General features: G+C 36.8%; 1 protein-coding gene across 4 annotated transcripts in view; it reads right to left on the reverse strand.

Annotated features, from left to right (window-relative positions):
- Positions 1 to 12,624, reverse strand: part of LOC128704110 (uncharacterized) — a 44,508-nt gene that overhangs the window by 14,342 nt on the left and 17,542 nt on the right. For all 4 annotated transcript variants that reach the window (XM_053799143.2, XM_053799142.2, XM_053799141.2 and 1 more), the window contains 4 exons: positions 9,511 to 9,618; positions 9,198 to 9,374; positions 8,304 to 8,408; positions 4,751 to 4,963 (listed from right to left, as the gene is read on the reverse strand). In XM_053799143.2, coding sequence (XP_053655118.1) covers positions 4,751 to 4,963; positions 8,304 to 8,408; positions 9,198 to 9,374; positions 9,511 to 9,618 — 603 coding nt within the window. The remainder of the gene's footprint in view (positions 1 to 4,750; positions 4,964 to 8,303; positions 8,409 to 9,197; positions 9,375 to 9,510; positions 9,619 to 12,624) is intronic.

Genomic DNA, 12,624 nt, shown 5'->3' on the forward strand with positions numbered 1-12,624 from the left:
CACCAAAAAACTCTGAACTGCTCCTCTCACATTCTGAACTCAATCTTGCTACTAAGAGGTATTTCAAAGCTTTCAACTGACCTTTGACAAGACTACCAAGAAGTTCATGGGAAGAATAGATACCTCAAGCTCCATATAGCCATAAAAGAATCTAATAAGCCTGATTCAAGAGTATGAGTGTCACCATAATCCTCAGCCAATACTTCACTCCAGTTTTACAGGGAAAGGTGGGAGAACCTGCATTAACAGACTTGCCTTTAACTCCTGAAGGCAATGTACTTCATTTGGATGGCAATTTCAGAAACGTATCTCTTAATAAATAAAGACACCAAGGAACAGTTGGCCTTTTTTTTTCTTAATTTCATATTTTCTTCCTCTGAAAGTAAATACAGATAAGCAAAGATGCATATCCTCTGGGCAAATGTGAATAAGAAACTTTTCTTGTAAGGATTTAGATTGTAATGAAATGAGTTCTGTTTTTCAGAAACAAGAACTTGAACTTTGATTGAGATTTAATTAAATGAAAATGACTGACTTGGCATAAGACAAAATGTCTCTAAAATTGCAAGAATGCTTCTTGTCAAGGTAAGTTTTATTCAAGAAATCTACATACAGATTTAGACACATTACAATGGTTCCAACAGAAATAATTGCTATAGGCAAATATTAATGGCAGACTGGAAATTTAACTGAGGATAAGCCAATCAAGTCAGTGTGACTCATTTTCATTGAGGGCTCCTTGTATATTTTAACTGAATTGTTGAAATGTGAATCTTTGGAGATGTACAAAGTGTAAAGGAGAGAACAAGGACAATTTTGAAAAAGCTGGTTTACAAAAAAACTTTTAATTATATTTTAAATGAAAATTAAATGCTGTTAGAAAAGGATCTGGTGACAAAGTTACAAATGTCTGACAATGTTAATGTAAGCCTCTTAAATATCATCCTTGCATGCAAGAAATGTAAGCTTCAACAGATCCAGTTAATTCTTGAGCTTTAAAGCAGGTGTGCTATAACTTGTAGTTTTCAGGTCCCTGATTAATAGTAAAGTGAGCCAGATCAACATTAAATACTGCTGTATAGCCCTTGTGGCTTAGCGCTTCTTTTTGATTATAATAATAATAATAACATTAAATACTATGTAAACCTGAAATAAAACAAGTTAAAAACCTAGAAGCAAGAGGGTGATTTTGTCCTTAACAAAAGTAAAAGCATCTCAAAGGAAACTGGTGAGCCAACTTTCAAAGATTCTAAACACCACAAACAATACATTATACACCTGTTATTAAAACTGACAAACAACCCTACAAAATTATACATGCAAATAAATTAATCAACATGGTTGCATATTTTTTGCAATTGCAGCCACATTATATGGTACCATGCCACAAATCTGATAAAAAAAAATTTACCAGGAGCCAAAAATTTCCAAAAGAAAGAAAATTGTATGATTCCAGTAAATATTTGGGAGTAGGCAGATGGGTATGAAAGATGTAGTGAATCACAGAAGAGATGAGGGGGAAAAAGGTGGGTGGTGTGTTGAGGTGGAATGGAAAGAAAAGTTCAATGGGGGGAAAAAGAGGGGGGGGGAATACCCGAGTATAGTGGTATCAATACTTATTTGGGTGTGAGGGATGGCTTTTGAATGCTGCAGTGAAAAGGAGGCTAGAGACAGCAGAGATATCTTGATTAAGAGCAATGTGTAGTGTGAATATAATGCAGAGAATTAGGAGTGTAGAAATTAAAAGGTGATATGGGCTGCCTAAAGGTATAATTAGGAGTGTAGAAATTAAAATGCGATATGGGCTGCCTAAAGGTATAATTCAGAGCTGGGGAGGAGGTTATTGAAGTGGTTTGGGCATACAGAGAGGATGGAGAGGGATAGGATGACGAACAGGGTATATAAATCTGGGGTGGAAGGTATAAGGGAAAGGGGGTCATCCCAAGAATGACTGGAGGCAGAGTGGTACAAGAGGCTTCAGGTTTTAGGGGACTTAGCATACAGCCAGCTTGTGTGTGTTAGATAGGAGTGCATGGAGACAAGTGGTTTTTAATGGACATGCTGATAGTGTGTGAGCAGCGTAACACTTATGAAAGGATTCAAGGGAAACTGGTCAGCCAGACTTGAGCCCTGGAAGTTGGAAGAGCAGTGCCTTCACTCTGACAGAGGGGCGAGGATGTTACAGTCACAGGTAATTTGATTGTGATGTCAGCACTCTTCCGGAAAGATGGTGATTCATTAAGTGTTGGTAAATGAGTTTTCTCCAAGGTAGTAGGTTTGTAGACAGCAACTGCCCAGGGAGGTACTACCGTCCTGCCATGTGAGTGTAAAATGAAAGTCTGTAATCGTTTTACATGATGGTTGGGTTGCTGGTGTCTTTCTTCTGTCTCATAAACATGCAGGATTTCAGATACGACTTGCTGCTTCTACTTACACTTGGGTCACACTACACATGCATGTATAAGCATATATATGTATACACACCCCGCTGGGTTTTCTTCTATTTTCTTACAAGTTCTTATTTATTTTGTATCTCCATGGGGAAGTGGGACAGAATTCTTCCTCCGTAAGCCATGCATGTCGTGAGAGGCAACTAAAATGCTGGGAGCAAGGGGTTAGTAACCCCTTCTCCTGTATACATTGCTAAAGTTGAAGAGAAACTTTTGTTTTTCTTTTTGGGTCACCCTGCCTCGGTGGGATATGGCTGGTTTGTTGAAAGAAGAAGAAATGTGTTTTTTATTTTGGGTCACCCTGTCTTGGCGGGAGACAGCCACTTAATAAAAAAAATATACAGTATATACAAATGCACTGGAGCAGGAAAGTATTTGTAGACAGAACAGACCAAATATTTAAAATGATAATACAGTATCTATCAAACACTATACTGTGTTCTTTTGAAAGTAGAGATCATAAAGTTTTCAACTCACAATCCTGCAGAGGAGTCCTGTAAGAGGATCTGGAGACTGCAGGGATACAACAGACTGGGAAGACAGAGTTTACAAAGCTAAGACAACAAACAGAACAGAGTAAGCATAACATCAATCATACCACAAAGGGCACACACATCAGTTGAATGACCATGGTGGTGTATGCACATTCTATAAATTTTAGAATTGAATATAAGTACATCAATGGTCTCCTTCAGACCACTGAATATGATATACATCAGAACTATTATACAGTATGCAACAAACATGTCAAGTAACTACACAAGTCCAGATATTTTATAAGACTAGTCTCAAAGTCAGGAGGAATACCTATGAAAACAAGACTATAGGAACTATACCTTACTACAGTGAAAGTAAGAGAAAGGGAAAACATGATATGACATGCAAGATACTTGGAGGATTTGAAGGGGTACACAGGGGTACTGTCTGAAAAGAGGGTAATAGTGACAAGGGACAGTAATGAAAGTTACAGATTCATGTGAAGTTCAGTACTTCTTTAGTATGAGAGTGGTTGGAAAGTGGAATGATCTGTACAAGGAAATAATGGAAGCAGATTTCATATGTAATTAAAAAAGAAATAATGGGAACCATGAAGCCAAGAATAGTGTGTGCGACCATTGATGAGTAGTTGAAAGTCAGGGCCAGTAACCGAGACTATCAATACAACACCAATGCAAGAAATATGAAATAAAAAAAATTAGGCAACATATGAAGCTCTTGGGAGATTCTGAAGAGAAGTTACAGAGATTGGTGGATGAATTTGGTAGGGTGTGCAAAAGAAGAAAATTGAAAGTGAATACAGGAAAGAGTAAGGTTATAAGGATAACAAAAAGATTAGGTGATGAAAGATTGGATATCAGATTGGAGGGAGAGAGTATGGAGGAGGTGAATGTATTCAGATATTTGGGAGTGGACGTGTCAGCGGATGGGTCTATGAAAGATGAGGTGAATCATAGAATTGATGAGGGGAAAAGGGTGAGTGGTGCACTTAGGAGTCTGTGGAGACAAAGAACTTTGTCCTTGGAGGCAAAGAGGGGAATGTATGAGAGCATAGTTTTACCAACGCTCTTATATGGGTGTGAAGCATGGGTGATGAATGTTGCAGCGAGGAGAAGGCTGGAGGCAGTGGAGATGTCATGTCTGAGAGCAATGTGTGGTGTGAATATAATGCAGAGAATTCGTAGTTTGGAAGTTAGGAGGAGGTGCGGGATTACCAAAACTGTTGTCCAGAGGGCTGAGGAAGGGTTGTTGAGGTGGTTCGGACATGTGGAGAGAATGGAGCGAAACAGAATAACTTCAAGAGTGTATCAGTCTGTAGTGGAAGGAAGGCGGGGTAGGGGTCGGCCTAGGAAAGGTTGGAGGGAGGGGGTAAAGGAGGTTTTGTGTGCGAGGGGCTTGGACTTCCAGCAGGCATGCGTGAGCGTGTTTGATAGGAGTGAATGGAGACAAATGGTTTTTAATACTTGACGTGCTGTTGGAGTGTGAGCAAAGTAACATTTATGAAGGGGTTCAGGGAAACCGGCAGGCCGGACTTGAGTCCTGGAGATGGGAAGTACAGTGTCTGCACTCTGAAGGAGGGGTTTTAATGTTGCAGTTTAAAAACTGTAGTGTAAAGCACCCTTCTGGCAAGACAGTGATGGAGTGAATGATGGTGAAAGTTTTTCTTTTTCGGGCCACCCTGCCTTGGTGGGAATCGGCCAGTGTGATAATAAAAAAAAATGAAGGTGAAGTAAATAATTTTATTAATTATGCCCAGTAGGACAACTCGAAGGAAATTTTTTATCATCACATGTATCACTGACCTTATACATAGCATTTTGGATATCTGAGGAAGTGGGATTATATCTGCGGTACATAGTTGGAGGAGGTTCACCACTTGGAAACAGTTCTTCTCGTACGTACTCTGCTATGGCCTCTTGCATCATTTTTACTGTTGATACACCTTGCCGTGTCAGCTCATACATCTTTTGTAGCACTCTAGGATCCACGGGTTCTTTAGTCCTGAACTTTGTGCTCTGCACAAAAGAACACAAGCTCAATGCTGACAATCTGAATTAGTTTTATTATTGTACATGTGATATGGAACAATATTTGAGGAATGTTTTACAAGCAAAACTTTAATTTATATATAAATGTCAATGACAAAATATAAAGAAAACAAAATATAAAAATAGGAAAATAATGAAATGAAAATGGGGAAGTGGATCAGAATGCTTCCTCTGTAAGCCATGCGTGTTGTAAGAAGCGACTAAAATGCTGGGAGCAAGGGGATAGTAACCCCTTCTCCTGTATATATTACTAAAGTTAAAAAGAGAAACTTTCGTTTTTCCATTTTGGGCCACTCTGCTTTGGTGGGATAAGGCCGGTTTGTTGAAAGAAGAAGAAAATGGGTTCTGAATAAATAGATCCATTTTGTAAATTAAAAAAAAATTAAATCTATGACTCAGATTAGACATTTTATATTTAAGAAACCTCAATAGTCTTGATATTCTCAGAAAAATATCAGTAAAATTGGTTATTAACTTATAATCAATGTACATAGAAGTAGTGAGCAGCCACCTTGAGACTTACTCAAAATGCTGTGTGGCTTTACAAAATTATTGTACTATGTACCTTACTTAAATTAATATTTAGTTTTAGACCCAAGCAGTCAAATTTACAAATTTACAAAACTGTAAAACTCTAACTTTGAATACTTTATTATTCAGTGTTTTTATTGCAGGGCCTCATAGGAAAACTAACCATAGAATTTTATTGAAAATATATTCACTATTTCAAATGCTCAAATTTCTCTTCTTCACACTCTTTTTTTATATTATTAATAAAATCAAAACAATATTAAACAGGTACAGTAGTAGGCTGTTAGACACAGACTACGCAGGGTGGAACTAACCTCCTGTCAAATGAGTGTGAAATAGAAATCCTAAATGTTTTACTCTGGCAAGTTTGCTGTTTTTTTCCTGTCTCAGAAACATGCAAGATATGTAAATCTTGCAACTACTACTGTGCTTGTATCTGGCAGGCATATACCATATACATGTGAATATGTATGCATGCATGCATGTGTAAAAACATTTAAAGAAGCCTTCCTCTATAAGCAATGCCTATCTTAGAAGGTGAATAAAATGCCAGGAGCAAGGAACTAGTAACCCATTCTTAATCAATCGCTTAAAAAAACAAAGGAAGGAATCTAAAGTTAGGTTGTCTGAATGTATATGGCTGTATTACTGATAAAGAAATAAAGCTAAAAAGGATGGGAGAATGTCATTCTGGAGGAGTAAGTGGAATTAAATTGGGTTCAGCTAAAAGAACTAAAGCTAAAGAAAGAGTGGCAATATTATTATGATCAAATGTGCAAAGAAAGGAAATGATTTAAGTGTGTAAATTCAAAGGTTATGCTGATTAGGATAACAATGAGATGTGAAAAGGTGGTTATAGTAAATATTTATACACCTGGAGCAAGAGGACTGTAGAGAGATTTTGAGAGGTGGGTGTTCAGCAAATATTTAGTTTTGAAAGAATAATTATTTTGCATGGCCTAAATTTTCAAGTGTAAGACTGTTGTAGAGTGCATAATAAGTAAGTATGGAGTGCCAGGTACAAATGGTAATGTTGCCTAAATGAATTATGTAGGAAAAGAGTTTTAGTAACAGGTAATACTTACATTAAGAAAATGAAGATAAATAAATACAGTGAACCCCCGCATAACGATCACCTCCCAATGCGACCAATTATGTAAGTGTATTTATGTAAGTGCGTTTGTACATGTATGTTTGGGGGTCTGAAATGGACTAATCTACTTCACAATATTCCTTATGGGAACAAATTCGGTCAGTACTGGCACCTGAACATACTTCTGGAATGAAAAAATATCGTTAACCGGGGGTCCACTGTATACGAGATATGATTTAGTGGACAATGACAGCAGTTTGCTGGGCTATGTATTAGTGGAAAAAGTTGAAGGGAAGACTTCCAGATGTGTATTTTTTTTTTTTAACCCTTTGACTGTCGCAAGCACCTTTCTGAAACTCATTGTCACAAAAATTTTGGAAAAAAAAAAAATTATTTTTTCTTATGAAATGATAGAGAATCTTTTCCCGATGGTAATGACACCAAAAGTACGAAATTTGGTTGAAAACTCACGGAATTACGCTCCTGCGAAGTTAGCAGTCTCGGCGACATATACTCATCGGCAATTTCGCCGACTTTGAGCCCTGTTTTTGGCCAATTCCGTTGTTCCAGTTGACCAAACTCATAGCTATTTCTTTAGAACTCCATTTTTTCTATCAGATGAGTACAAGAAACTGCCCATTTACCGATTTGAACTACCCAATAAAGTGGTCAGAAATTGGCAATTTGGCCAATTTCACGCAAATTAAAAAAGATGCCAATTTCAAAATAGGGTCCAGAATAAACAATGTAGACATTCTTGGCACTAAAATAACATATCCTCTGTTCATTAGTCACGTCTCTAGGCCCCTCTTATATTACTATTGCTTTCTATATTGATTTTTTATTCATACAAAAAAATACAAAATTTACTGTTATGCAGACTAATGCATTATTGTAAAAATGATATAAATAATATCAGTGCACTAGTGAAAGAATATTAGACTCCCCAGTTGACGTGTATTGGACATGTGATGTAATTTGCTTACTCCTGAACATTGGTAAAAATCTAACATTTACGCTACTTTGAACTCAATTTCAAGGTCGTTTTCATCATGAAAGTAATGAAAATCATCTCTATTTCTATAATATATGTGGTGCATACTGACCACACAGACCCATTCTCTCACATGTGGGCCTACCAGCTTTCTCCTGCTTGATTTGAAGCCGCTACAATTTATGCGTATAAATACGTCAGAAATAGTGGCGCGTAAGACGTATATATACGAAGTAAACAGTCAAAGGGTTAAGCACGAATAATATGTTCTCGATGGGGAAGTGGAACAGAATTCTTCCTCCAGAAGCTATGTGTGCCATAAGAGGTGACTAAAATGCCGGGAACAAGGGGCTAGTAATCCCTTCTCCTGTATACTTTACTAGTTAAAAAGAGAAAGTTTTGTTTTTCTTTTTGGGCCACCCTGCTTCGGTGGGATATGGCCAGTTTGTTGAAAGAAGAAAAGAAGAATAATATGTCTGATTATTACAGCAGGGGGTGTGTGTGGCTATAATACCATAATAAGAATTAAAAAAGAAATGACAACACATCTACTGATAATGTAAGACACCTCAATCTTGACTAGATATGTTAAGTTTACTGATGTACATCAACATAAAATTTAGCACAGGCTACAAATGTTAGTTGTAAGAAATGGACTTGAGAATGCTACAGTGCAATTCAAAACATACCTTTGATTGTCTTTTTCTTTTAATTTCAACTGCTGCATCAGACTGACTTGGAATTTCAAGTGTACACTCAGCAGGAAGACTAAAAGGTGTTGGTTCTTGCTTTATCTGTAGTGTACAAGTATTATTTTCATATGTCCTTAATGAGTTTTAATGCAGATCTTTAATAAGCAATTCTGATTACCCATGAGTAGTTTAAAATTAATCCTCTTAAATAACTGGTTTAAAATTAAATTAAAATTATAAATTAAACAAATATATTATAGCTAAAATTTGCTAATTTCAACAATTCTTTGTACGTATCTAGTAACGAATATCTCGGATCTATTTGTGGGTGTCCCATCCAGCACTAGTCAAAATATAAGACATACAAAGAAAACCATAATTCATTAAATGTACAAAAATCAATATCGTACAACCAGGGGAAAGTTGACAACTATCACAATACTTTACAGGAAAGGAAAAAACTGAAGTTGAATATTGCACTTAAAATCATTTAAATATTTTTACAACTATAGTCCAAGTTAGCTGCCAAAGGGTTAAACAAATAGCTAAAAAATTACCAGACAAAAATTTCAAAATAATACATTTTTATTCTTAACTAACATTTTGGATACAGCAACTAGAATTAAAACATTTGTATACCTGATAAAATTCTTCATAATGCTTATTCCCACATTTCCATGAACAATTCATCCTTAATTTGTCTATACTTAATTATGTCATATTTTCAAGTACTTTCTCAGGTAAAACATAAGCTACCGATGAGCCCCAAAGCTTAATAATTGAATCACAGCACCTACTTACCATTAGTGCAATCAAACTATTCTGTACATGACAAACACTGTAGTGAAATTTTATATCAAAGCAATGAGTTTTGTGAAATGCTTTACTTACCAGTCCTAGAATTGGGTGTCCCTCATGTGATGTAGCATCAGGTAATCGCACATAGTACCAGGACTCTCGTATAAATCTGTTAGAGTAACGTCTGAAGCTGTTGATAATTTTCTTCTTTGCTAATTTCCTCATGTGGTCAGTTGGCAAAGAGTTAATTGCCAGCAAAGCATTAGGCACCTGATGAAAAACTTCTCGTTGCTTACTAATGTAATAATACTATCAATTTACTGTATAATACACACAGTATTATAATTTTAGCACAATTTTAGCACTGATGTTGAGGAAATTAAACTACACATTTAAATAATCTCACCTTATGCTGAGGAAATTTCATGATATGAGTAACATAGATTTCTGCAGGACAATTCACCTTCTTTGTAACCTGAGAACGATTCCTGCTCTTCGGCATAACTCCACTCTCCTACAGAGAAAGTAACAATGAAATTTATACACAAGTTTGGGACTTTCCTAGTTACTGTATGTATTTGTACATATATGATATACAGCATAGTAGAAAATATTCATTACCTTAAATACCCATCAATGTCTTATACTGTATTCTTTACTGAACAGTTTGCACAGAAATACTCATTTTGTAGTCGTGGTAAATTGCACTTAACAAAATGGTTTGTGTTAGGTAAAAGGACACAGGTGCAACTAAAGTGAGATTTTATTGTGGCAATGTTTCACTTTCCAGGAGTTTTGTCAAGCTTTAACATTTTTTTTTTTTCAACAAGTTGGCCGTCTCCCACCGAGGCAGGGTGACCCAAAAAAGAAAGAAAATCCCCAAAAAGAAAATACTTTCATCATCATTCAACACTTTCACCACACTCACACATTATCACTGCTTTTGCAGAGGTGCTCAGAATACAACAGTTTAGAAGCATATACGTATAAAGATACACAACATATCCCTCCAAACTGCCAATATCCCAAACTCCTCCTTTAAAGTGCAGGCATTGTACTTCCCATTTCCAGGACTCAAGTCCGACTATATGAAAATAACCGGTTTCCCTGAATCCCTTCACTAAATATTACCCTGCTCACACTCCAACAGATCGTCAGGTCCCAAGTATCATTCGTCTCCATTCACTCCTATCTAACACGCTCATGCACGCTTGCTGGAAGTCCAAGCCCCTCGCCCACAAAACCTCCTTTACCCCCTCTTTCCAACCCTTTCGAGGACGACCCCTACCCCTCTTTCCTTCCCCTATAGATTTATATGCTTTCCATGTCATTCTACTTTGATCCATTCTCTCTAAATGACCAAACCACCTCAACAACCCCTCTTCTGCCCTCTGACTAATGCTTTTATTAACTCCACACCTCCTAATTTCCACACTCCGAATTTTCTGCATAATATTTACACCACACATTGCCCTTAGACAGGACATCTCCACTGCCTCCAACCGTCTCCTCGCTGCTGCATTTACCACCCAAGCTTCACATCCATATAAGAGTGTTGGTACTACTATACTTTCATACATTCCCTTCTTTGCCTCCATAGATAACGTTTTTTGACTCCACATATACCTCAACGCACCACTCATATTTAACATATTGTTTAATATATTAACATATTGTTGGTAATTCTACCAACATTAATACAAAATGGTTTGTCTGTATGTCATCATCTTTTATACTGCTATAAGCAGTATAAAATTCATACATATTTACAAGGGACAGCATTGACAGCAGGGGTTACACAAAACTAAGTCACAGTGTCCCATGGCCTGGTGGCTAAAGCTCTCACTTTACATGGCAAGGGTCTGGGTTCGATTTCCAGCAAGGGTACAAACATTGGGCATGTTTCTTTACACCGGCTGTCTATGTTCCCCATCAGTAAAATGGGTACCTGGGTGTTAGTCGACTGGTGTGGGTCACATCCTGGGACAAAACTGACCTAATTTGCCTGAAATGCTCTGCATAACAAGGGGTTTGCTATATAGTAGTATATCATTGATGTCAGATAGGCCTGTATATCTTGCACTTGTACTTGTAGAAATAAACATTATTATTATTATTATGACCAGTTCTTGCATACCACTCAAAAAGGCTATACATACTCTATAATGGTTATTCCACACTTACAGGAAGTATTATGTGCAGATTTATGCATCCTACTATCTAGAAGATTGTCCAAACCTTCATAATATCCCAGAGATGAACATGATCCAGTCTGGTGCTTTTGACATACAATTTTTTTTTTTTTTTATATATATTTTATTTAAAACTCAGGTACAAAATATATGGGTACATAATCAATATGTAACAAGATACAGGAAGTAAACAATAATCAACTGTGACTACACAAATACCGAAGAAGCACGTATATAATGACATCAGAACTGGCTGCACTCAAATCAAACACTGCTTATACGTACTGTGCTTCAAGTGAAAAGATGGTCTAATAAAAAACGATAGATTCCTACCTAGTAATGCTTACACTCCCCCCCTTTGAAAATGTGCCACTTTCACCTTAGTATACTCAGTGACAAATCTCTTATACATTTATAAGATTAAGGACTTCAATGACAAAATATATAAACACAATCCAGCCAGCTAAACGGCTGACTATAATACAAGGAATGTCTGAACATGATGGCACACATCCACTACAGAACACAAGCCACATCCTAACCCTCATATACCCTATGGTAATAATCAATATCGTGCACGGTGGTGGATTTAATACACTACCGCTGACACTTCAACCCCCCCTCCCACATGCCTAGTAACTGTGTCTGCCATCACCACTCATAACCACCAACAATCATTGATGGTAATTAGCGTCTTATAATATATATCACCCTAAAACATGCTATATACATAAACCTACCAAAATAAATAAATTTACACATTGGTCCCTCCTGCAGACAGATTTTTTACACTGCTGGAGATAATCTATACATCACATCCTACCGAGACTGGACAACATTAGACATCTTAAAAATTATGACATGTGTTTCGCATGACCCGCTATTGCAGAGATTGCTTACACTCCTACCCCCCACCCCCCCCCAAGTGAAAACTGTCCAGTTTCACCTGGCTATACACAAGATCAAAAACTCATTCACATAATCATATATAATGAACTTGTGAAAAGCATCTGTAATAAATAAGCAATAACATCCCAGGCAAGATCTTACATTATATATACAATCCCAAAATGTGCCACTAGTTAAAAAACAGGTATGAATGCCTCACTATTATGACAAGTTACATTGGTCATTTAATATAAAAAAAAATTTTAAGTCATCTTCACCATCACTCTCATAGCTCTAACTCTGTGTCTTGTTTTTAGCCATGTATACTATTTCAAATTTAGTTATATTCAACAACTGTTGATTGATAAGCAGGAAGGTTGACAAGTGGCTTGAACCATTGTCCTCAAATTTATAGCCAGACGCTTTACCGACTGGGCTAC

The sequence above is a fragment of the Cherax quadricarinatus genome, chromosome 66 (assembly GCF_038502225.1).
Source record: "Cherax quadricarinatus isolate ZL_2023a chromosome 66, ASM3850222v1, whole genome shotgun sequence".
NCBI classification, from domain to species: Eukaryota; Metazoa; Arthropoda; class Malacostraca; order Decapoda; family Parastacidae; genus Cherax; species Cherax quadricarinatus.